The sequence below is a fragment of the Hydra viridissima genome, unplaced genomic scaffold, assembly GCF_058129835.1.
Source record: "Hydra viridissima isolate aposymbiotic clone 2 unplaced genomic scaffold, HvirCarnegie_v1 scaffold_11, whole genome shotgun sequence".
In the NCBI taxonomy this organism is placed as follows: Eukaryota; Metazoa; Cnidaria; class Hydrozoa; order Anthoathecata; family Hydridae; genus Hydra; species Hydra viridissima.
Window position 1 is genome coordinate 5,151,796 of NW_028324310.1, and position 26,749 is coordinate 5,178,544.

General features: G+C 28.5%; 3 protein-coding genes and 1 long non-coding RNA gene across 6 annotated transcripts in view; 3 read left to right on the top strand and 1 right to left on the bottom strand.

The window, feature by feature from the left end:
• The window catches only part of LOC145190850 (cullin-3-like), a 32,359-nt gene extending 27,487 nt beyond the window's left edge, over window positions 1-4,872 (top strand). Inside the window, exons 22-26 of the mRNA XM_090066179.1 lie at window positions 222-408; window positions 481-553; window positions 4,395-4,464; window positions 4,532-4,638; window positions 4,727-4,872. Of these exons, the coding sequence (XP_089922305.1) occupies window positions 222-408; window positions 481-553; window positions 4,395-4,464; window positions 4,532-4,638; window positions 4,727-4,751 (462 nt within the window). The 3' untranslated portion in view covers window positions 4,752-4,872. The remainder of the gene's footprint in view (window positions 1-221; window positions 409-480; window positions 554-4,394; window positions 4,465-4,531; window positions 4,639-4,726) is intronic.
• A 1,044-nt stretch (window positions 4,873-5,916) lies between these two features.
• On the bottom strand, window positions 5,917-6,954 carry LOC149881838 (uncharacterized). 2 transcript variants are annotated; one of them, XR_016444723.1, is made up of 2 exons: window positions 6,660-6,954; window positions 5,917-6,259 (listed from the first exon to the last, which is right to left on the bottom strand). It is a non-coding gene; the product is annotated as an uncharacterized LOC149881838 (long non-coding RNA). The 2 variants fall into 2 exon arrangements; XR_016444722.1 differs by lacking the exon at window positions 6,660-6,954 and adding an exon at window positions 6,435-6,600.
• A 541-nt stretch (window positions 6,955-7,495) lies between these two features.
• Window positions 7,496-26,087, top strand: LOC145191776 (COP9 signalosome complex subunit 9-like). 2 transcript variants are annotated; one of them, XM_090066151.1, is made up of 5 exons: window positions 7,496-9,028; window positions 9,398-9,458; window positions 22,086-22,164; window positions 25,546-25,621; window positions 25,761-26,087. In XM_090066151.1, exons 3-5 carry the CDS (start codon window positions 22,102-22,104, stop codon window positions 25,796-25,798), a joined length of 177 nt encoding a protein of 58 aa, XP_089922277.1. In that variant the 5' UTR covers window positions 7,496-9,028; window positions 9,398-9,458; window positions 22,086-22,101; the 3' UTR covers window positions 25,799-26,087. The 2 variants fall into 2 exon arrangements, with proteins under 2 accessions (XP_089922277.1, XP_089922278.1); XM_090066152.1 differs by lacking the exons at window positions 7,496-9,028; window positions 9,398-9,458 and adding an exon at window positions 21,790-21,926.
• Window positions 16,459-17,390, top strand: LOC149881839 (uncharacterized). The gene has a single exon (XM_090066129.1). It carries the CDS (start codon window positions 16,514-16,516, stop codon window positions 17,252-17,254), a length of 741 nt encoding a protein of 246 aa, XP_089922255.1. The 5' UTR covers window positions 16,459-16,513; the 3' UTR covers window positions 17,255-17,390.
• Window positions 26,088-26,749: the final 662 nt, after the last annotated feature.

Sequence of the window (26,749 nt, forward strand, 5' to 3'; positions counted from 1 at the left end):
TTTGTACTTTTGTCTAACTTTTGCTCAAATTTTGGTTGAAGACTTTGGTATGTTAAATTTTAGACTTAAGCAATTTAAGAAAAATTGTCTGTGCTTATTCTTTATTAGGTCGATGCTTAAATGTTTTTTTATCCATTTTTTGCTCATTTTTATCATGAATGTAAATATTTTTCCATTGAAGCTTTAATAGAGGTTTTTTTAAAATAGTATCATTTTAACAGGAAATCGGTCAAGAAACAGAAATTCCAGAGAAAGACTTAGTACGAGCGTTGCAATCATTAGCATTAGGAAAGGTCACGCAAAGAGTTTTATTCAAGGAGCCTAAAGTTAAAGAAATAGAGCCTTCCCATATTTTTTCAGTTAATGACCAATTTACTTCTAAGCTGTTCAGAGTAAAGATTCAGACAGGTAAAATAATGGATACTTTGAATTTGTTATTTTGTTAATTATCACTGCTTACTTTGGTTCTCTTTGTTTTAGTCTCATCAAAAGGAGAATCAGAACCAGAGCGTAAAGAAACTAGACAAAAAGTTGATGAAGATAGGAAACATGAGTATCTTTTCGTCAGAAACATATTTATGAAATATCCACCTGTAACCATAGGCGTCTGCAGAATTTTTTCCAGTAGGAAAACTGGATGAGGTGGGGGAGTTTTTTTTTTTCTCCTATTAATAAGAATTACAGGGTCATTCCATATGAAATCATCCAGACCATGACACCCTTACGTCTCAGAATTTGTTCATTTTTACCTCACAGTCCATATTAAAAAAATAACTGCAAAAATTTTAGTTAAAAATACACATGGGTTCCAGAGATATCGTCAGTTAAAATAATGCTGACTCAAATTTTAGTGATCTTCTGAAGCGGCTACAAATCAACTTTGACATATAGTATCTTTATAATGGCTTGGGGAAATTTCCTAAAATTTGGTACCCCAATAGATTTTTACTTGCGGAATCCAAAAAGAGCACTGCCAAGACTCCATTGTCTCAGAAAATGCCTCGTTTATCCAATTTTGTTCAAAATTATTGACTTGTAAGTTCATGATTTTTGGAGGTAAAATGAAGGCTGTGGCCCAAAATCACGAATAAAAAGTTTAATTGTATATCATTATTTTATCTTAGGTCTACTGAAAAAAATTAGATTCATCAATTGTCTCTCTAATACTTGATCAAAATTTGCGTTTAAAAAATGTGTCTTTATAGAAAAATTTAAATTTTGTAACAAAAGCAAATGAAATGTTTTTTAAAACATTTATTTGAATAAAACATCAAATAGTGTTATTTATTGACTAGTTTAGGACATTTGTAGTCATAGGCCAAGGGAGGGCCAGCGGGCCTCTGACCAGTTCTCCCCCCCCCCTTATCTCCCTGGATTTTTTTTTTTTTTTAAATGCATTAAATGATATAAAGAATTATTAAAATTCGATTTAAAAGCATATATTTTTTTTTTAGTTTAAGTTTAAGAAACAATTTTTTTTCATTATTTCAATTCAAATTGGTGAATGATTACCTCTTATCATATCAAAAACAAGCAAATATTTTGTTTTGTTCTTTTTAAAGGTTATACTTTCGTTGTTTGTATTTTTCATGTGAATTTTATTGTTTTTGTATTTTTTTAGCAGGTAATATTATAAATAATAAACATATTTAATATGGAGAAATGTGAAATTGGAAAAAGTCTTAACATTCATTGCCACAAAACTGGATTTTCTAGAAAACAAGGTTTTGTTCAATTCAAAGATCTTTCTTGTGAAAAACAAGAAGTAATAATATGGCGAGCAAATTTAAAGGAAAAATATTTTTCAATAAGAGTTATATTTGTTATCATGAGCAATTCTATGGAAAATATTTTGAGAGAAAAATTACAAAGTGTTGCAATCCTTTTAGAACACACATGGAAAGTAAAAAAATTACTATAAAAGATAATCTAACATTAATTACAATAGAATTGATATGGAAATTAAAATAAAAGAAAAACATTTTATTATTTATAAAAAATTTTATATTTTCAATTATTTTAAAAACTTAAAACTAAATTTGTTTCTTAGGTTATATAAAGATTTCCCTAGACTTGGCAAAATTTTTGCAACAAAATAATGTTTATGTAACCCCAGGTTGGAAATTCTGCAGTAAATATTTAGATGGAAGAATAGTTCCTGGCACAAGGACATATCATCATTTTATTCCAATTGCTTCAAACACTATAAGTTATAAAAAAACAAGTATTGATATATGTATTGAAATATTTGATATAATTCCAAAAAGCAAACATAATAAAGAGATTTCATTAAACATTAAAAAAAAAAAGGATTATATTGCATGTTTTTATGACGGACTTTGGTGGGTAGTGATTGCTGAAGATGTAAGTGAGCTTGATATAAAAGTCAGACTCATGCATCCACATGGACCAGGTAAAAACTTCTTTTGGCCAATGAGAGATGGCGAGTGTTGGGTGCTCAATTCTGAAGTTATATGTCTAATTTCTACACCCACAACAATATCAGGTTGTATGTACAACATATCTGATTTAGGTTTAGAGAATATAAGCAGTTGGTTACAAAAAAAAAAATAATAAATACATTTAAAATAATTTTGCTGTAATTTTATTTACCTATTCTGGATTTAGAATTTGTCTTTCTTTTTTTCAAATCCTTGGATGGAAGGCTGAGTAGCGTTTAAATAAATCCCACTGTCCACCTTATTATGTCAATCACTAAATTAGTATTAATCTACTAAATAATACTATAAAGATATTGATTGTTAAAATGTTTTAAAAAACATTTCAATATTTTTGGTTTTAAAATTTATGATTTTTAAAATTGTGAAAAGATCTAAGTTTTCAGTACTTACTTTAAAATAAGAGGTAAATAATGAAAAAAAATTGTTTCTCAAACTTAAACTAAAAAAAAAATATATGCTTTTAAATCGAATTTTAATAATTCTTTATATCATTTAATGCATTTAAAAAAAAAAAAAAATCCAGGGAGATAAGGGGGGGGGGAGAACTGGTCAGAGGCCCGCTGGCCCTCCCTTGGCCTATGACTACAAATGTCCTAAACTAGTCAATAAATAACACTATTTGATGTTTTATTCAAATAAATGTTTTAAAAAACATTTCATTTGCTTTTGTTACAAAATTTAAATTTTTCTATAAAGACACATTTTTTAAACGCAAATTTTGATCAAGTATTAGAGAGACAATTGATGAATCTAATTTTTTTCAGTAGACCTAAGATAAAATAATGATATACAATTAAACTTTTTATTCGTGATTTTGGGCCACAGCCTTCATTTTACCTCCAAAAATCATGAACTTACAAGTCAATAATTTTGAACAAAATTGGATAAACGAGGCATTTTCTGAGACAATGGAGTCTTGGCAGTGCTCTTTTTGGATTCCGCAAGTAAAAATCTATTGGGGTACCAAATTTTAGGAAATTTCCCCAAGCCATTATAAAGATACTATATGTCAAAGTTGATTTGTAGCCGCTTCAGAAGATCACTAAAATGCTGAGTCAGCATTATTTTAACTGACGATATCTCTGGAACCCATGTGTATTTTTAACTAAAATTTTCGCAGTTATTATTTTTTTAATATGGACTGTAAGTGAGGTAAAAATGAACAAATTCTGAGACGTAAGGGTGTTGAAATTTTTTTTTGATGATTTCATATGGAATGACCCTACAACCATTATCCCAAAGAAAATTATAAACATTTATAGCCTGGAAAAGGTTTTAAAGCTTATTCGAAAATCATGCAAATCTTGAGGGAAGGGTAAGACTAATATAATCGTATACAATGTAAAACTCAAGGGTACGGAGCGTTAACCAGGAAAGTCACGACTAACGTGATGTTAAATTCACGATGAATAAAATACAAATAATGATAAAACATGGAAGATACAAACTACATTTGCATCTTCCATGTTTCAAAATTGAAATTAGATAAAAATAAAAAAATCCTCAATATTTTTTTGTGAAAGAATCTCAATTGAGTTTAGCCTTTGAATCTTTGAAAACAAATTTTAATTCATATTTTACTATTTTACACACACACACACACACACACACACACACACACACACACACACACACACACACACACACACACACACACACACACACACACACACACACACACACACACACACACACACATTTTACTATTTGTTACTTTATTATTCTGTTTTTACTATTATTCTAATATTTTACTAGAAAAAAAATTTCTATTTCTAAAACATATCAATTAAACACAGGGTTTTTAGAATTTGCAAAGAGTTAATTTACAATTTTTTCATTAATTTTTATATTTACCAAAAATGATGACTTTCTAACTGTTTGGAATATATCTTTTCATCACTAAAAATTGTTTTCGTTAACGCTTTTGTATAGAATTGAGGCAGCTGTAGTACGCATCATGAAAGCGAGAAAGAAATTACAACATAACGTACTTGTAACAGAGGTTTGTTTATCTTTTTTTAGATTTCTAAAAATGAAACTTTTTTTACATTGCTCATTATTTGTTTTAGACAATAGAGCAGTTGAAATCGAGGTTCTCACCCAGTGCTATTGTGATAAAAAAACGAATCGAAAGTCTAATTGAGAGAGACTACTTAGCCAGATCAAACGATGATAGGTTAGCGATACAAGTTTGAAACTTTTTTAAAACTTAATACTTTTTAATATTTTTTTTAATGCTTTTTTTTTTTTATTATTTATTGCAGAAAAATTTACACATACCTGGCATGAAGTTTTGTTGCCACACAATAGATGCATTTCATCAAGTAAATACGTTCAAATGTTGTCGTGCAGCTGCTTTATTATATTTATTACTGCTTTTGAGAAAGAAATGCTTCGTCATCTTGTGAAATAGACGTTCCCGCTTCGTTTAGGAATATACATATATGAATTAAGTAATCTTATATATATATATATATATATATATATATATATATATATATATATATATATATATATATATATATATATATATATATATTCTCAATACCCTAAAGGAAATCTCTTTTGTTCTTTTGCATCACTGAGCTTTAAGCAATAAAACAATCTTACATCGTTTTTTTTTTGTTTTTTGTTTTTCTACGTAATTCCATAATAGACAGTTTTCTAATAGCGAAAAAGTGAGAAGTTATAAAAAACGACGATGAAGATGAGTTTAGTTTTTTCTGTTAATTGTGTAGAATATATTCTTTGAAGATCTTTCAATTGAAGAAAATTTCAGAAACTTAGTGTACTCTATTTGTGGTTTTTAGTTATATTTTTTTGCACCAATAGTTGCGTTTATTTTGACGCGTTGGAAAGCGATGTTTTCATACTTTCCATTTTTAATAAAACGGAATGTTACTGCTTATTTTTAAGTTCTTATTAAAACCTCGATGTAAAAAATTGGTATTATTTATTTACTATTTCCCCTTAAGAACATTAAATTTGATGTCTTGTTTTTATTTACTGTTTTATTTGAACTGATGAAAGTGTCTAACCGACTCAATTGCCATTAAGAGCTCGTTACTACCACCACCACCACTACAATTTGGCCGAGCAAACGAATTATTTCTCATTAATAAAGTAGTGACTAGTTGATTTAAAATTTTTTGGTAAAAAAACTGTTGCAGAAAAAGCAAAATAAAAAACTCATCTTGAAGCTTGTTTCGTTGTTTGCGTGTTTTTGGCAACGTTAAAAACGTTTCCATCATTTTAACCTAAAATTTCAGTGACTTTCAATGCAAACAAAAATTCTAATAACAAGCATTAAACCATGTGTGTCCCATTTCCTATCTTTGATTTGGCTGCATTATTTTCTTACTCCTTACGTCACTTTGTATTTACACATTGACACTAAAAAACTACCCGGAAGAAAATCTCCTTCGCTTCCGGTCTGGAAAACAATTTATATTCATATTTATTTGTTAATTACTTAAGTATTATTCTGATGACTTTCATACACTAACTTTAATACTAAATTAGAAAGAATTACAATGGTTAAAAGCTTCTATTTTTCTTAACGAATTTTTGGTTTCGTTCTCCATACGGCACTTGAATTACGGAGCAATCGTTGTTGTGCAAAAAGAATAAATTCGTCATAAAATCTCTTTGGTTGATGTTTCCCATGATGCGGCTCATTTGATAAGAAATCAGTTAACCAATCCATATCATACTTTCGAAGCCATACAGCGCGTGGCTTGCAGGCCGGATGAGAATCGTACTTTGACAACATACTTCTCCTTCTCATTTTTAAAAATCTAAATGCGAAAATCAATTATAAACCTTAATGTTCATTTGCTACTAAGCAAATGAAGCAAATTTTGCTTCCTAAGCAAACGAGTTATTGATTTAATTTTTCTCGTTTCTTTATGTGGATCTTTCTTTATGTGTCTTTAAAAAAAACAAAACACAATTTTCAAAAAATGTTCTCACCTTTGAGGCAATCACTGAAATAAATAAATGCAATAATTTTAGAAAAAAGGTTATAAACTATTATCTAAATGAACGCCATAAATATTAATCATTCATAAGAATCGATTGGTTCATAATATTAACATTTAACCGAAGCTAGAAAAATCACATGACGAATGTAAAATGTTCACACGCTCTATTCAACATTTGTTTACGGCATTTCTTGATGGAATAAAAAAAACTTACGCAAAACATTTCTTGAATAAAGTAAAATATTTCAGCTAAGAGATCTCGTAATAACTTCAGCTTTTTCACAAAAAGTTTCAGACTAAACTCATTACCAAATACTTAGGCTAATTTCTGCACATCACAAATCCAGTAGGACAAAAACGACTACGGGCACCCCTGATGTCTTTGCGATGAATTCACAACCGAGCGCATTAAATTATCATGAGCTGTAAGAGCCATGATCCTCTTAGCGACAAAGACCTTAAGAATTCTAAAGCTTCTGTTTAATAATGAAGCGCTTGGAAGAGGATTTTCAAAGAGTTGCTCTCATTTAAACATAGTCTTGTGCTGGTTAATTGGAATCAAAACAATATTAGCGAAATGAGAAGACAAGACCATTGAACATTACGATCATTAAAAACAATAAAACGAAGTTTTTCTTGGTTTACAATTTTTATCAATTTTTTTAAAAAAAAAAAAAAAAAAAAAAAATTAGAAGGAGATTCTCATTTGCACCCTGAATTTTGCAAATTGTTTGTTAGATGTTAAAACATAAAAATGAGTTAAAGATTTCATTTGAGTCTTTTCACTTTTGTACTTTTAATGCCATTTTTAAAATAATTTTATAATTTACTTTATGATGTTTTAAATATTTTTATAATTTAGTAGATGTTATTTTAAAAATTAATGAACGCTGTGATCAACGCTTAACTAACTCATTAACAGATTCAAATTTCATTTAAATTGTTAATGAAATATTTAGTTGTGGTATTTTAAAATATTTATCAATAAAGTTATAATTTAAAATATTTATTAACAAAAATATAGTTATCATATTTTTGCAAAAAGATTTTGACAACTAAAATTACTACATATCAGCCTTGGCAAAACTTTAAAGTTTTGATGAGTGAATTTTCATTTACAATAAAACTCCAAGCTTCAAGTGGGCCTAATATAGGGGAGAGCGGGGCTAGTTGGCTTCAGGGGTAAGTTGACACACTGTGTTTAACTTTGGAATTTTCCACCAGAAATTTCTGAAATTCGCATGGAACCTTCCCACTTAACTAATTCATCTATAAGCTCATGCGCATAGAAGTTATAGCGATTTTATTGTTTTTTTACTAATTTTGTAACTTTTGTAAATATATTACTTTTTCTATTAAAAAAAAAAACATCATTAGCTACAACTAAATTTGAATAGATGTAGGTGTTGTATTGTTCACCCTAGCCCGTCACATTTTGTGTTTGTCGATATTTTGCGTTTTTGGGGATTTATGAGCCATTTTGTGAGCAAAAAGTGTTTGGGGTTGGCTGGCACAATGATCGCAGGGCTAGTTGGTAACATGTGCAAACCTACAACTTTTCGCATTAGTCGTAAATTCACTAAAGCTATATAACACTACAGATCTACAGACATGAGAAATTATAAAAGAAAAGTAGACAGGCCTATAAATTCTAAAAATGTCACAAAAAAATGCCGTTGATGCTATTTTTACAGAAGAAAAGTCTATTCGATCGACTTAAGGGCAATAAAAGTTAATGTCAAAAATATTTTTGGATAAAAATTATCAAGAGTTTTCATAAAAAATATGCGCTTAAAGTAGATGCTTAATGTTGCTAAACTTGTCTCTTTTTATATGGTGTGCCAACTTACCCTGAGAGTATAGGCAACTTACTCCGAGCCGGGGTAAGTTGGTACATACTTTTTTCTTTTTTGGAGTCCCTTTTTGGGCCACCAATTATTTATTTTTTTAATGTTTGATTCTTGAATATGCTTCCCAAATTGGTATTCTTTTGAACTGTAACTTGTTATCCTCAAAAAAGTTCACCCAGAAATGCAGAGAGCTAAAAAACTAAAACTGTAGCCAACAAGCCCCGGTCTCCCCTATATTGAATTCAAAAGAGCGACAAAACTACATTACATTATGATGGGCGTTAATTGCATTACGATGGGTGTTCATTGCACTATTCATATTATTTCTGTTTCCTCTATTTTTTCATCTGACATTTTTCCTGACCGACCCGAAAGTAAATACTTCAGCGATGAACATGGGTTCAGGATTTTTAGCTTATTAAATGATAATTTTGATAATTTAATACTCTTGGTATTCTTGACAATTTAATATTCTTGGAAATTATTTCTGAAGAAAATGAATAGCTATCTTCTGAGGTTATTAATACTCTCGAGCGGTTGAAGGCACAGTTCAGAATTGTTGGATTACGAATTGTAACAAATTAACAGAAGGAACGAGGTTTGTCCAGACAAAACTATGAAACACTCAAAATAAATTTCATATCTTCTGAGGTTATTAATACTCTCGAGCGGTTGAAGGCACAGTTCAGAATTGTTGGATTACGAATTGTAACAAATTAACAGAAGGAACGAGGTTTGTCCAGACAAAACTATGAAACACTCAAAATAAATTTCAGATAAATTTTCAACTTCACACTTGAATTTTTATCGCCCATAAATTAATTATTTTTGTATTCGAGAAAATAATTTTAGCAACAAGCAACTGATGAAGCTCTAAAACATGAAGTTTGAAAAAATCTGACTTTTTCTTTTTATAGTCATGTTGCTGGTGGTCATACTCATCCAAAATAGATGAAAAAGATGAAGAAAGAAACCTGACTTTTTAAATTCATAAAATCCCTAAAAAATCCATTTATCTTTGAAATTTTTTTCGTTTAATCCGAAAAATTATCTGAATCGGTTTTAAACTTTTTTTTCTGAAATGACAGATAATTTTTTTCAGATGTCCGAAACGCTTGTCCGAAAATTACCCAGCTCGAAGTTGAAGCAAGTATCAAACGCAGGTTCTATTTTTTTATTTTTTATTACTATTTTTTTTTGTTTTTGTTTTTTTTTTGTTTATATATACTGTACATTTCTCCTTTGAAAATTAAGCATTGAAGTCAAACTTTTTATGAGCTTTAATATGCCTTTAAGTGCCTCCAAACATTTTTAAGTGCCTCCAAACATTTTTTCCGCAACCGTGAGTAACAAATAAATATTGTTGGCCAAACGTAAAAATGTTGTGGCTTCTCTTATAATCGTAACTTCTCTTTTATAACCGTTACTCTTCTTTTATAACCGTGACTCTTCTTATAACCATAGTTTACCTCTGGTCTTTCCCCTTAACAAATTAGAAAATACTCTGGGTGATTAAGAAAAGTACCTTATAAACTGTGTACTGTTGGTCAGGCGAAAGTAAAAAAAGAATAATTCAAACGGATTTTTTACAGCTAATAATTCTTCACTTTAAAAATCAAGAAAAAAATCTCAAAACTTACTAAAAGTTATAACAGGAGATTTCAATGATCTTTTTAAAGTAATTGGAGTGTCCTTCTTGTTACTAAATGTTTGTCCAAAGTTCGTCAGCAGTTCCCATGGTGAATGGAAGAATTGTGCACTGATTTTGATTTGATAACTATGCTCAATGCGTTATAAAAACTTTTGGTTGTTCTGCGCTAAGTCGAAAAAGCTCCAGAATGCTTTCTCATCCTATTGCTAGCCCAACCACATATTTGACTTTGCAATTATCTGGGCTAAGGTAACACCTTAACAAGATGACTTTGATTGCCTCAACTCTTTTGTTCCTAATGTTCTCAAATCTCATAATGTTTAATAAAATCTTCATCACCATTATAGTTATTGTCTGCTATCATATGATATAACTTGTATCATATGATACAAGTAGAAAGCTGTTCGATACTTATGTCACTTTCCTCAACTGCAGCAGTTGAAAAGAGTTCGAGGCTCGCGTAAAAGTTCGAGGCTCGCGTAAAAGTTCGAGGTTCGCGTAAAAGTTCGAGGTTCGCGTAAAACACTTCTCCTACTTAATACCTGAGAATCCAAAAGTTTATATAAATATATATTTGAAAATATATACAGCATAAGAAATCCTTATTCTAATATCATGTACAGCAATAGTTAAAACGCCATTATCGAGAATTGTGTAACCATGCTGAACGATGCAAATATTCCTGTAAAGTTTAAATTAACTTGGGGGAAGTTAATTTTTTAGATCCTTTAGTTTTTGTCATCAGATAAAAACTTTCCTCCAATGATTTGTTTAAATGAATCATGGCCTTACTTTATTTACTTTAGGCCATAAACGAATATTGTCCAAAGTATGTAAGTGAAATTTTGTTTTCAAATGAAATTCATTTACAACCATTCACGAAATAATACACTGCAAAATCGTATAATCATTTCATAACATTCTTTGAGTTCATTTCATAACATTCTTTGAGTTCATTTCATAACATTCTTTGAGTTCATTTCATAACATTCTTTGAGTTCATTTCATAACATTCTTTAAGTTCATTTCATAACATTCTTTGAGTTCATTTCATAACATTTTTTGAGTTCATTTCATAACATTCTTTGAGTTCATTTCATAACATTCTTTGAGTTCATTTCATAACATTCTTTGAGTTCATTTCATAACATTCTTTGAGTTGTCGTATAATTTGAAAATAACAAAATTTTAAGGTCAATTCTTATGAAAATTCTTCTCCATCTTAAACCACTTTGAAATATTTTTAAACACACTGAATCTGTATTTATTAAGAATAGATATTGAAATAATGCAACTAAATTTAATACACCTGCAATAACCTCCAGGGAAATCTCCATTTGTCGGCCACCAATTAATGACTTTCAAAAGTGTTCTACTAGAATTAAGTATCGACATGTAAGCGAACTTCTACAAAAATGTAAAAAATTTGCTAAAAATATAGAAAGAAAAAAATAAATAAAATTGAGATAAATTCAACACGGATTATCTTCATGAATGGAATAAAGATTTTCCAATCAAAAATGTGGCGATAAAAAACCTCAGAAAAATCTCATGTTAAACAACAAAAAAAATGAATATAGAAAAGGAATTCCAAGAAATAATGGGAGTTCCAAGAAATAATGGGAATTTTAATTGACTACTCGAAATGTCAAGGATCAGGAACATCAAATAACAATAAGGTTGTTCGATCTTTTCAAATAAAGATGCATTTGCTGGTACTACAGAAATAAACAAAGAATTAATGGTAAAGTTATACATATCCCCGGTGCTGTAGCCATCCAATATTTTTCTTTGGCCCCTCTACCCCTAACTAATGCTCCTTAATAAATTTATTAGGAGTATTTCCTGCCTAATCAAAATGTATATTTACCAGCAAAGTGGGACAGCTTGGCCTATTTAAAATGTTTACTATATACAACATTATATCATGCAACCTATCAATAGCTCTAAATACAGCTCTGCACAAAATTACCCTCCCCTATCTTTTCCAATAATCTCATTAGAAGATGTAAGTATATTAACATTAACGTAAATTGACTTTTCTTGGATTTTAAGTTACAAAATCATTAGCAGCAACGTCACATTTTACATTTCCAGCTAATTTATTCTCAATTGAGATTACAACCAAACAAGATAAGCTTTCTTGTCCCTATATATATGTCATCTATAACCTAAGAAAATGGTAAGTGTTCATACCTTAGTTTATTGCTGCTCATTCTTTTTTTGAAATTTCTGAAATGTTTGGTTCAGTATAAGTTGCCTAAAATCTTTTTGAATGATTCACAGCTCAATTACGTTTTTTCAATTATGAACATTCCTTGAGCGCAACTAAATATTAATTTTTTTTTTTAGAAAATCAATGTAATGGAGAGCTTAAAAGACTTTTTTAATAACTATTATTGCAAAAAAGAAATGACATTAGCTATATGCTCAACAGGTAATTATGCATGGTGCATATGCTCAACAATTTCTTATACATATTAATATTAATTTAATAATAATAATAAATATAACATACAAAAGCAGAAAAAAATTGAAAAAAAAGTTTCCATTACATTTTGTTTGTTTTATTGGTAATAATTATGCAAGAAAAGATTACAGATCAATGGCATAAATTTCTTGTTCAAATGTTTTAGCCAAAACTCAAAGTTAATTTTCCAGTTTTCTTAAGTTATAAATAATTTTTTGTTAATTTAAATTTGCTTAAACTTCTTTTACGTACTAAAACAGTCACTGGAATTGTTAAAAATATTCTGAGAGAGAAACATTCAAGAGGGTTGTTCTTTTCAAATTTGTCATCATAAGTTTTGCTTAAAATTTTAAAACTTCAGTTTCTGTATCAATTTCAATTTTTCTCCTGTACATTATAAATGTTAAAAAAATTAAATGATATGCAACAAAAATTAACATTCTGATTACAAAATATTTCTTTCTCTTTCTCAACACCCCCCCCCCCCCCCCCAAATGTCTCTAAGTGTGTCTATATAAAAAAATTAAATTATAAATTTTTTTTCACAACTGTGATAAGATTTTAGGAAAAAATCCGCCTTTACAAAAAGAACACTAGGTGTCTTGGCATCCAAGGTACCTTTACCATGGATCTGTATATGTATGACCCCTTTACCATGGATCTGTATATGTATGTCTTTATTTTAATTTGTATATCAAGTTTGTTAGAAAGTAACATTAGAAAGTTTTACTAACTTTGTGTGGAAACTGCAAAGCTCTACTCCTGCTTGTACCATTGGTATTACATTCCTCAAAGTCTTCATAAGACTTACCCACCCAACAACAAGTCGTCTTAAAGACAAATTGAAGATGTCTTGAAATTGGTCTTAAAGATGTCTTAAACTGGTCTCAAATGAAACACTGTAAGCCGTCTTAACTAAAACGTCTTAAAGTTGTCTTATTTAACACATCTTAATGACGGCTTAAACTGGTCTCAAATGAAACACAGTAAGTCGTCTTATTTAAAACGTCTTAAAGTTGCCTTATCTAAGTTGTCTTAAACTGGTCTCAAATGAAACACTTCAAGTCGTCTTCACTAAAACGTCCTAAAGTTGCCTTATTTCAGACGTCTTAAAGATGGCTTAAACTGGTCTCAAATGAAACACAGTAAGTCGTCTTATTTAAAACGTCTTCAAGTTTTCTTATTTAACACGTATTATGACGGCTTAAAAAGACGTGTGTGTGTATATATGTATATATGTATGTATATATATATATATATAACCTTCCAGTCTCCTTCCAATACAATATAAATATATATTTTTATATTGTGTTAGAGACTGGAAGGCGGTGACTGATTATAGGAAGATGTGAAAAATATGAACTATCAAAATGCAATAAATGAAAAAAAGAGACATGATTTACTATAGAAATATTTCACAGCATCCACAAAAAAGAGTACATGATTATATTTTAATAAGATTTTCGTAATGCTGGTGCGTTTTTAACATGTTCTGAATAAATTTATGGACAGTCTTCTCCAATTCTTTTGGATATGTCGCTCGAACAGTCGCTAAAAAGAGAAAACTAATAAAAAAAATAATAGTGCAAGAAAATCATTGCTTTTTTGGAAAGCAGCATTCGAAGACACTTACCAATTACACATTTGTAAAAGTGGGTTTCTTTAAAACTTCTCTTTCCGCCTCTCTGTAGATCCATGTTGAAATTAATCATTAGTGAACAATCTAATTTCTAAATTCGATTAGTTTCTCAGAAATCTGTAAAATATGTGCTTGTAATAACCTAGCCATAGGACCTTAACGAAATAATTCAAAATTTTTTTGAACTATTAGTTGGTCTTTTGCATATTGTCGAGGCAGAAATCCGGAAAAACACATTTAAAACCAGCAGCTATAAGAGGAGACATATTTCTGATGTTGCTTATACGACTGGCAGCTAAAATCGTTATCTGTCCGCTTGCAAAATTTTTGTTCTTCATTAAACACTACCCTTCCTTCCCAAGAACCTTTGATAATGCCTCTTTCATAAGAATAATATCCAGTATGAGCGCAACAGTCCATTTTAAAAATGATCTTCCTGGGGTATCACAGAAAAAAGATCTAACTTTAACAGTGTGTACAACTGATTTTATTGTCAGAAAAAAGTTGTCCGCATAACTTTAAACCATACAATTCTTGTCATTCTTCCGCAATTGGAATTAAAGACGTAATTAAAGACTTAATTAAGGAAGGAATTAAAGCATTGACGTATAAGAGATGGACGTGCAACTTATTATTATAGTTTAAGCTTTTAGTATTAGTTTAAACTTTCATAGTATTTGTTTAATAAGACTGTTCAGGATAAAGTAACTACTTCACGTGTTGACAAATTATTAAACAAGTTACTCCAAGGTAAAGGAAATTAGTTGTCGGCACGAACAGATTTTATCATTTTTTCAAGATAAACATTTGTAAATTTGGACACGTTTTTTCGTGTAAACAAAGTCTGTCTGATAAAATAGACCTGTAAAAACAATTTTAAAATGACTAAAAAAAGTATAGCGAAACATAAAAAAGCTTAAATATAATTTTTTGTCAAGATCTGGTTTCATTCAACTCCTTAGTCCTTCGTTCACCAGCCTTACATTTATGTATTTTTTAAGATTTATTCCCATATGCCGCCATTTTTTGCGTCGACGACTCTATAAGCTCCCCAATATATATTCCACTGTAAGTTTGTTATTGGTAGGTGCATTTTCTAATGGATATTTTTTAACTTATTTAATAATGCAAAATCTTTTTAAAAGTTATTCAAATTTATAATTATCTTGCAAAATGCGCCAGATATTTCATGTTTTCGTTTTTTATATTTTATATATTATTTCATTTATCATAAAAAGCCTATAATAACCCATTAGTTTTTGTCAAATAAAATTTAGTTTATATATATGGTGGTAAATCATGTTATGTTAATGTTAAATACTAAGTTATTCTTGCGGTTTGCCATAAACTGGTTTTGCTAAATTCTTTAAAACTGTGACAAATTATTTTTTCTTTATTGTATTTATATTCATTTTATGTATAAGTTATTTATCCTTAACTGTATATATTCCTGTTGTTAAACATATATATATATATATATATATATATATATATATATATATATATATATATATATATATATATATATATATATATATATATATATATATATATATATATACGATATTAGAATCCATTGGACTTAAACTAAGGGCTATAGTGTCTAATGGAGCAAGCCCAAATAGAAAATTCATTAACATTCATAAACCAGAAGACTGCAGCAATATGGTAGGTGGAGTAGTTCACTAAACATGGAACTATTGTGCTCTAGGTAGCTACAAAACTTCTTGATATTTCGTATTAACTATTACCTCTCAAGTTATACATGTATTCAAGTAAATGATCTCAACTTCTTTTCATTATCCGCGTTATTTCTTAAAATATTATTGTTTATAACAATATATTTTTAAGAATGCGCAAGTAGCATGGTTTGCAAAAAAACAAAAATTTTGCACGTCCATCTCTAATACTTCCACGATTAAAGACATCTTAAGCTGCTTATTCTAAAAGACGTCTTGTTAAGATGTCTTAAGGACATCTTAAACTGGTTGTTGGAAGATGTCTTAATCAGTGGCGTATCTAGGGTAGGGCAGGTAGGGCACGTGCCATGGGCGCCAGCCTGAAAGGGGCGCAAAAGAGGCTTGGTTGCGATACAATAAGCGAGAATTATATAAAATAAATTAAGAAATAATATATCATATAAAATAAATATATTATATAAAATAAAGTTTGTGTCATCATTTATTAAAAAATTGTAATTAAACACTTTATGTGGGGGAAGAGGGGCGCGAGATCGGTGTTTGCCCCAGGCGCTATTTACCCTAGGTACGCCACTGGTCTTAATGAGGTGTTGAAAAGCCGTCTTAAACACGTCTTTAATTAGTTGTAGACGTCTAGACGAGTTAAAGACAAGTTACATACGTCTTAAAGTCGTCTTATGTTGGGTGGGTAATTCATGGACCAGAGATAAGAGCAAGAGATCGTAAGAGCAAGACGTGTTTTTGAAAAAATTTTCAATATGGAAGTTACAATGAAAAATATTGAAAAACTAATAACCAACAAACTGGAAGAACAAAAAAAAGGTATTCTTAGTGAAACTATCAACCTTTTAAAAAAACAGGAAAAGATATTTAGCGATATCATAAGTGCAAATCTAAAAATATTAACAGATCGGCTTGACAAACTTGAAAACGAATTTAATAAAAGCAAATCGAATGTTAAAATAATTGAAAAAGACATCAACGATATAAAGGAAAGCATCAACTTTCAGGAAGAAAATTTCTTAAAAAAATTATCGGAAACAAACAGTCTGATGGCTAGCGAAATTAACAATTTAAAAAAAAAAAATATTGACCTTGAAAATCGTTCACGCCGTAATAACCTAAGGATTGATGGCTTATCTGAGCTGCCCATGGAATCTTGGAATGACTGTACAAAGAAAGTTAAAGATCTATTTAGAAATAAACTGGAAATCTCTGAAGACGTAATAATTGAAAGAGCTCACCGCATTGGAAAAATAAATGAAGATAACTCTCCAAGAACTATAATAATTAAACTACTAGACTTCCAAAATAAAAATAAAATCTTAACGCTATCAAAAAAACTCAAAGGAACCGGAATATTCATTAATGAAGACTACGCGAACGAAACGATGGAAATAAGAAAAAAGCTATGGGAAGATGTTAAAAGATTCCGAAAGGAAGGTAAATTTGCTATAATCAAATATGATAAAATATTCGTCAGAGATTTTCGTAAATAACTTTAATTTTAAAAAAGTACTTAATCGAGATATGTGAAATAGTTCTGTACATTTTTTATTATGCTAGCACGTTTTGATTTATCGCACTTTACGCTATGACTGACGCAAACATAAACAAAACAATAGATTTTGAAACGCTGCGTTTCAATGCCTTCGAAACTGCTAATAATATTTTACTAAACGATTTTTACGACTCTGATGCGCAAATTTTTCACAGAAATAATTTTGATTCGAAATATTTTGAAACTGAAACTTTTAAAATTGAACTCGAAACTTTAAAAAATAATTTTACTGCAATACACATAAATATAAGAAGTATAAATAAAAATTTTGATAAACTAAAACACTTTCTAATAGATTGCAATTACTCATTTAGTATGATTTGCATAACCGAAACGTGGTGTTCTGATGAATTACTTCAAACGAACACAAATTTTCAAATTCCAAATTATAAACTAATATCTTTTGAAAGAAAAACAAATAAAAGGGGAGGAGGGATCGCAACGTATATCCGAAATAATCAAGTGTTTAAAGTAAGACAAGACCTCTCTATCTCTGATACTGATAGTGAAGTCTTTACTATTGAGATAACGGGTAATAAATCAAAAAGTATTATAATTTCCACTTGCTATAGACCTCCAGAAGGTGATATAAATAAATTTACAAGTTTTTTTAATGAAATCTTTCTCAAAATAAATGATAAGGGAAAAAATATTTTCTTTATAGGGGATTTAAATATTAACAGTTTAAACTACAAAGAAAACGCTGATACTAAACTCTTTTTTGATAATCTGTTTCAATTGTGTATCCTCCCAATCATCAACAAACCTACCCGAGTAACCCCAACCTCCGTTTCTGCTATAGACAATATATTAACAAATACATTTCTAGAAACCTCTTTAAAAGCAGGAATTATCAAAACCGATATATCAGATCATTTTCCTATTTATTTTTCATTATCTCAAGATCTAAAAACCTTTAACAATACCAAAACCAAAATTTATAAAAGAAAAATCAATCAAATCTCTATCAAAAATTTTAAAGACTCGCTATCTATAGTAAATTGGGATGGAGTATATCAAGAATGTAACCTTGGACACACAAACTCCGCATACAATTTGTTTATTAATATTTTTCTAGACCACTACAATAAACATTTCCCTGTTGAAGAGAAAGAAATAAAGTTAAAACATTTAAACTGCCCATGGATAACTAACGGGATTAGAAAATCATCAAAAACAAAACAAAAATTATATATCAAGTTTTTAAAAAACAGAAATGAAACTAACTTAACTACATACAAGGAATACAAAAATCTATTTGAAAAAATTAGAAAGAATTCTAAAAAAATATATTATTCAAAACAACTACAAAAAAGCAAAGGTGATATTAAAAAAACCTGGAACATATTGAAAGAAATAATAGGTAAAAACCATACAAAATCAAATGATTTACCTGATAAAATTATCGTTAATGAAACTGAATATATCGACAAAAATTCTATCGCTGAAAACTTTAATAGCTTTTTTGCAAACATAGGCCCTAACATGGCTTCAAATATTCAATGCCCTGATACCTCCTTCGAAACCTATATCACAAACCAACATCTCTGTTTAAATATTTTCTCTGGACTAAACCATGAAGAACTAGAAATTGCAAAAAACTCACTTAAGACGTATAAGGCTCCTGGGATAGACGACATTTGTAGCTATATAGTTGTAAATGTGTTTTCAGTGATAAAACAACCAATATATGAAATATTTAAATCTTCAATTATTACAGGATCTGTACCGAATAAATTAAAAATAGCTAAGGTAATACCAATATTAAAAACCGGAGATTCATTTACACTAAATAACTACAGACCAATCTCAGTTCTACCTGTATTTTCAAAACTTTTGGAGAGAGTAATATACAATAAACTGTATAAATATCTAACAAATAACAAAATCCTAAATGAAAAACAGTTTGGCTTCCAAAAGCAACATTCAACCGAACACGCAATTCTAGATCTTATTAATAATATAAATAACTCCTTTGAAAACAAAAAATACGTCCTTGGAGTCTTTGTTGATTTATCTAAGGCGTTTGACACAGTAGATCACGCTATTTTAATTAGGAAAATGGAAAAATATGGGATAAAAGGTGTTGCACTAAACTGGTTCAAAAATTTTTTACTAGACAGAAAACAATGCGTTATTGCTCATAAAAAAAAAGCTTCAAAATTACTCAAAATAAAATACGGTGTCCCCCAAGGTTCCATTCTTGCACCTCTTTTGTTTTTAATATACATAAACGATCTTCCTAAAGCCTCGAGTAAATTGGATGTCATAATGTTCGCAGACGACACTAATTTATTTTATGCATCCTCATCTATTACAGAACTTTATGAAACTACAAATACTGAACTTGAAAAAATAAACAGTTGGTTAAAATCTAACAAATTATCGCTAAACACAGAAAAAACCAAATACATTCTTTTTCATCCTAACTTTATAAAAATACCTTCCGATTTACCTTCGTTAAATATAGATAATAAAGAAATAGAGAGAACCCGAGCAACTAAATTTCTAGGGATACTTATTGATGAGAACATCTCTTGGAAATCACATATAGATATTTTAAATACTAAAATATCAAAAAACATTGGTATCCTTTACAAAGCAAGTTCTATACTGTCTCCTGATAATTTAAAGTTCTTATACTTCTCGTTCATACAAAGCTACTACATATACGCTAATGTTGCATGGGCGAGTACACATAGATCCAAACTAACCACACTATATCGAAAACAAAAACATGCTGCAAGAATAGTTTTTAATAAGGATAGACTCTCGCATGCTGAGCCACTATTAAAAAATTTGAAAGCATTAAATGTATATCAAATCAATATATTCCAAAATTTGTTATTTATGCTCAAATATAAACTTGGACTTGTTCCTTCTCACTTTTCAAAGAATTTCTTTCAAAATAGCAACAATAGATACCATACCAGAGGAACGGGAAACTTCAAAGTACCTTTCCAAAAAACTACTCTCTCGCGCTTTTCTATTTCGTACCGTGGTCCTTGTCTATATAACAAATTAGTATCCAAAAATACCCAACTGGAAAAATCGAATAACTTAAATACTCTGAAAACATTATTAAAAGATCTTATTTTAAACACTAACAACTTTATGAACTTTTATTAAGCCTAAAACATTCAAAACTATATATAAAACTAACTTTGTTCCGAAACCAATATCAACTCTAATAACTCTAAAAACTGTAAATAACTCAAAAACAAACAACAACAACAACAGTAATAAATTATATTATTTATCAACACTAATAAATAAATAAATTTTTATTTATCAACACTATATATTAAAAAACGACTTTATATTACCTATTTAGCAAATCGTGTACCTACTTATATTTATGTGTATTGTAATAAAATTAAAAAATTAAAAAAAAAAAAAAAAAAAAAATTTTTTTTTTTTTTTTTTCTTTTTTTTTTTTTTTTTTTTTTTTGTTTTGTCTGCATTCTTTGTTTTTTGCATTTTTACTTTCATTCTGTCGAAACTGATGACATGATTTTTTAAATATAAATTTATTTTAAATTGAAGTATCCAAAAATATTAATAACGCAAAGCGGTTTCTTGATGACAAGACCATCGGTCTTCTGCAAGTTTCCCGCGTTCTTTGAAGTAATCTAACACTTTACAGTTTTATTTCATATAATATTTGTTATAACGTAATCTTGTGATTTTTAACTATACTTAAACTGTAAAGATTGTATTATATATTACGAGTTTATAAAGATTAAAGAACAAAAAAATAAAAAATAAAAAAAAAAAAAAAAAAAAAAAAAAAAAAAATAATAAAAAGTCTTTTTTGTCTCAAACTCAAAATTGCTGATCTTTTTAGTGAAAAAGCTCAAAAGCTCGAAATAAAGAATTTAGAAATTGTACAGACCATGATCCTTGTAAAGTTTCAAAAATGAAGACAAATGAAGATGTTATGAAAAGAGTTTTATGTACATCTGGTCCACTAATTTTCTCCAACAGAAAAATTGTTACATCAACTCACAAAAAATTTTTTTCTGGTGCTGGAGAAACTTTTATTTTAAAAAACGAAGAAAAACAAATTCCTCATTTTTTTATATATATTATTTTAACTTTAACATAGATATTAATGTTTCAGCAATAAATATGCAAGATAATTTTTTATAGTTTATATTCTTAAATTTAAAATTCTAACAACAATAACCGATAAGATAATTTTGGGATAAAAAACGTGATTTTGGCTCACTCGGTTTAACTTTCAGAAAACTTCTTTACAGCTACAGTTTTATCATTGTTCACACCTCACGCGCGCCGCACGCCCACCTTTGGTAAACTGACAGGCTCAAAACCCAAGCTTTCTTAACTTAAACCCATAATTTAGGCACTTTATGAATTAATGAATCAGCTTTCCATATTTTTCTGTTAAATTTCACTTTATGACATAAAGCATTTATCGTTCTGCATTAAGTAATTTCGTTTTCAACAAATGGTTGATCACTAATACTATTGGTATCTAACATAAGTGTTTAGGCAAGTGGGTAGACCACTTGCCACCTAAAAGAGATTCCAAAATTATATTATATTTCAAGAGATTCCAAAATTATATTATAGTTCCTTCTAGAAAGGTATATATTTAACTATTTTCATGATCAACCGTTTGAGCATCCTTCTGTAGTGTTTTTAGTATAGTTTAAAAATAAAAATCTTTGCAGGTATTTGTTGTAAATGTTTAGAGTCGTAGATATAAATAATTTATATATTTATCAATTCACTCTTATAAACAGGTACATAACACAAACAATGAAGCCTGTTGAACAAGATGAAATGTTTCCAGAAAGTGCCAGTTTTTGGGAGGCTGAGGAGGTTGTTCTTTTATTTATGGATATTTTTATTAATATTACCTAAATAAAATATGACTAAAATTTGCTTAAAAAATTTTTTACTTATCAAATAATATTAAAATGATTTAGTAGTAACAATAATTAAAATGTATTAGTAGTATAATTGTTGTTTTTACTAAGCTTTGGCTGTTGTCTTACCAACATATACCATAACTACCAAGTACATACCAACACATTTTGTGTCAAATTTTATACACCTATGAGTTTCCCTAAAATAAAAAACAGTATATAATCTGTCCTTTGTGTGGAACAAAATTTTTAAAAGTTACAGTCTTTTTAATTGAGCTATGTCTTTAAACGTTTGAATAATTTTTTATCTGCTGTTACATAAAATCTAATTATTTTCAAAAAAAACTTCCTATTAAGTGCATGAAAACTAATAAAGTTATAGTTTTAGAGTTTATACTCTCAGTGTTAAAACTCATATGATTGATAATTTCCATTAAAATATTATTTACATAATTTAAGTGAAAATGGCATTTCTTGAGAATAAGAATCATGCTTGGCATATTTTCTACAGAAACATTTTTTTAATTTATTTATTTTGATATCAAGTAGTAAATGAACTTTGAAATTTAATAAAAGAGACGTAAATCAACCTATTTTCACCTTAGAGCTATGGGCGTAAGTTTAAAAATCCACTACCAGCTTGTTTATTTGATGTTTTCATTTTCTTTTCTTTTTTTAATTATTTTTTTGGTTTATAGTTTCATTTATGTATCATATAAGAGTTGCTAAAAAATCTCAGAACTAAGTTAAAAATATAAAACGTCTGCATATTAAATGTCAATTTGAAAAATATTTTAAATATTCTAAATGTTTAAATCTGAAATAAAAAATAAAACTCAAAAAGTTTTGTTAGAAAATTTTTACAGAAAATACAAAATCCAAGTTTCTTATTGAATTAATAAACCTACAAGCTTATTTCCTTGTTAATGAAAGTTTTTCTATTTAGACTTATTTCCATTCTCTTAGATTCTAAGATTAGGAATATCAAGTTTCAGCTTTGTAGTGAGATAAAAAGTTTGCCTGTAAAATCTTAAGATTGAAAAACTACGCAAGTTTGTGTAATTTTTCCCAAAAAAAAAAAAATCAAAATATTTTGATTTACATGAATAAAGTATTTCTTTTTTACTTGTTTAGACATATTTTAATAAGTCCATATTTCTATTAAACAAAATCTACTAAAATTTAAAAAAAAAAAAAAAAAATGATGTGATTGAAGAGAAGTTGTGTGCTGCCAAAAGACAATTAAAGATTGAGAGTGTCAGTTTTAAGAAATGTTTCGTCTGAGCTGTTTATTATTGAATAAAAAAATAATTTGTTGAATGCAATGATAATTCTACTTACCAAGAATTTGACTGTATTTTGGCTTCAAAACCCAAATCAAATAAAAAGTAATAATAAAGCTGCCAAGGACCTCTTTTAAAAGTTCAAAAAAAAAATTTTTAGTAATTGCATTGAGATTTGAAAAGCCTTACAAACAAAGATAATCTTACTGATAGAAAAAGCATTTCTTACTTTTGGTCAACTTGACATTAAAGAGTAAATTTTTTTTGGAGTCTGCATAATACAAGATGAACTGGGAAAACTCCAAAAGAAAAAAACATTTTCTTTATGTGGACTACAATTCACAGAGATTTTTTTTATTATTATTATTTGGTAAAGCTGCCCCCAGTGGAATATGCTGGCTTAAACCAGGTGCATTTAATATAGCCGGATGGATAGCTGCAATACCTTATACAGTAAACATTGCGCTTAGCAAAATATAGCAAAGTTATGTTTGTATTATGATGTGATTTTTATGAAAATTTGCTGAAAAAATATCAAATACTCCAACAAATTATTTAATGCTTTTACAAACTTAATTATGCGCAACAAAAAAGATTCGCAGGTTTGCATGCATATTGCAGTGTGTTATTGATTAAAAAAACTGTAAAATATATTTTTCTCTTGGTATTAGAAACTTATCAATTATGAAATTTGTTTTAATATTTTTTGAAATTACTTAAATTGGGATAATTGTTTAAGTTTTTGAATCATTTAGGCAAACCATACCATGGTAGCTACAAAGCTCAAATTTCATTTAGAACAAAAAAAAAAGTTGAAAAAAACTTGGGAAAGAAAACATTTTTTTTTAAGCAACCTAGAAATTCAGTTTTCATACTTTAACTGGCTAAACCTAAGATCTAGTAATTTTAGTAAAATGTTACTGTATTTAAAGTGAACTCCTTCAATTATCTCTTGATCGCTATTCCATAGGTAACTGATATTTTTGTTACTGTTGTTTATTTTTCAAATGTTTGCTTCAAATGAAAGTTTTATGGGATTCCAGGAAATTTTTATTCGAAATAAAAGGAAACAAATATTAAAAGTGTCACATTTTGAACTTGAAATGAAGAAAGAACATTAAATGAAGAAGAACATTAAATGAAGCTTTCAAATTCACTAAAAAAGTTGGAGTTTTCTTAAATGAGAATATTTTGCAAACTATCAGACGAAAAGTGATAAAGATTTGATAAACTATCAGACAAAAAACAATAAAGATTTGATAAACTATCAGACAAAAAACAATAAAGATTTGATAAACTATCAGACAGAAAATTCAGTAGATAACCAAAATCAACAGCACTAAAGATCATTCAATTGTTTCAACCAGCAAATGTGATAATTTGATTGTTTCAACCTGCTTATAGGATTAAAGCTAATGCTGCTGTAAAAAACAGCTAATCTATCCTCTGAAAATAAGAAGGGGATGAATTCAAAGTAACAGCCTGGTAACCTCAATTGCCTGACTTTTCTTCTTTAGAGCATTTGTTAGATTATTTTGACATAAACTTTAAAGACCAACAGCCATAAAGCAGCCATTGCAAGAAATAAACTCTAGATATGAAAATAAATAAATTTATGAAGAGAAATCAAATATATAAAGATAAAGAGTGCCGGAACTGTGCGAGAAAGGCATGCAGAACTGAAACTGATTAAAAAAATCCTAATGTATTAAGTTTAGTTTTAGATAAAAGTTCTTTTTAATTTTTTGGCTTGCAATTTGTGTTTTATTTGTTAAAATAATGAAAAATATAACTACATACAAATTTTCCAATTGCAGTGTATATTATAGTTAGTGTCCTCCAAATATGAATGGTTATGTCATAGAACTTTTGATATACAAATATGAATGGTTATGTCATAGAACCTTTGATATACAATGTTTCTTTGTGTTTAAAAGTGTTATCCAATATCTACAATGTCAAAATATCTACAAAATGTCAAAATATCTACAAAATGTCAAAATATTGCAATAAAGTTCTTTAAGTTCTTTAAGTTTTTTTTTGTTGTTTAGGTTGTAGCTGGGTCTTCCTCTTCTCAAATAGATGGTTCTGGAAATGAACGACACGTTCATGCTGATTTCAATAATGGTAACTATCTTTTTTCGCCTATATTTTAAAGCTTCTTTTAAACATAATTTATAAACTCTTGATTTAATTTGATAATTTTAATATAACTAGATAAAATTTTACTGCTCTATTATTCTTAATATTTCTTTAATTTTGATAGATTTTGGTGATCTTTTTGATGACGATGATTTGGAATAGAGAAGTTTAATTGCCTTCATTTGTTACAGCTTGAAATGGCACATATATAGTGATTATCTTGCTATAATCTGTTTACTAATATCAAATTTAGTAAAATTAGTATACTTTATATACGCATTTTTTTAAAAAATTTCGAATTGATATTGTCCACTTCTATAAGTATGTTGTGCAGATTGAGATGTTTTTTAATTACGTATTATAATTTAGGATTATAATTACATATTATAATTACATTATTTTCTCTAGTGTACTTTCTTATGTACAGCTAAAAATAATTTTGCTTTTTTTGCACGATAGTGTTTCTTACGAACCCCTACTTAAGCCAGTTTCAAGTTTGCACATTATTCACCAACATCTTTGTGTCGGTTGGGAATTTTTGTGTCGGTTGGAAATTTGAATATATATTCTTTAAATTCCACTGAATTTTCATTGCTATTGTTCCAAACAACAGTTTTAACCATACAAATTTATAAGTTTTACAACAGGTTCATCAAAAGGAAGAATTTTTTTGAGAAGGCAAAGATCTGAGGTCACTAAACCATGCTTTGCAAAAATGATTTTTTTGGTAGGCGAACTAGTTTACTTAAAAACATTAGAATATTGTCAAGTTTTGCACAAAATTTTGTATATCTAAGGCTTGAATGATGCAAAGAAGTTTTTCAGAATATTATTAAAGCAAAATATTTTGATTTTAATAGACATGTAACTTGTTTTCGCTGTTAACACGTTCGCTGCCGAGCTATTTTAAACTATGCGTTATTTCTTTGCCGAGCCATAATGTCTGCAATGATTAATTTTTGCCGAGGCTGTTTTGCGTGGTTTCCTTCTCATTGCCAAAGCTAGATATCAACATTCCAATAAAAAAAATATTTTTAATCTGAAAAAATTTTATATTATTTTTTATTCTGAATATAACTGACAAAAAAAAAGCACTACGAGTATACTCGTAAC

Excerpts from the sequence above, each read along its gene's own strand:
- LOC149881839 (XM_090066129.1), top strand. The coding sequence starts at position 16,514 with ATGGAAGTTACAATGAAAAATATTGAAAAACTAATAACCAACAAACTG.
- LOC145191776 (XM_090066151.1), top strand. The coding sequence starts at position 22,102 with ATGAAGCCTGTTGAACAAGATGAAATGTTTCCAGAAAGTGCCAGTTTT. Across the intron at positions 22,165-25,545 it reads GTTTTTGGGAGGCTGAGGAG|GTTGTAGCTGGGTCTTCCTC; the intron begins GTTGTTCTTTTA and ends TTTGTTGTTTAG. Across the intron at positions 25,622-25,760 it reads TCATGCTGATTTCAATAATG|ATTTTGGTGATCTTTTTGAT; the intron begins GTAACTATCTTT and ends TAATTTTGATAG.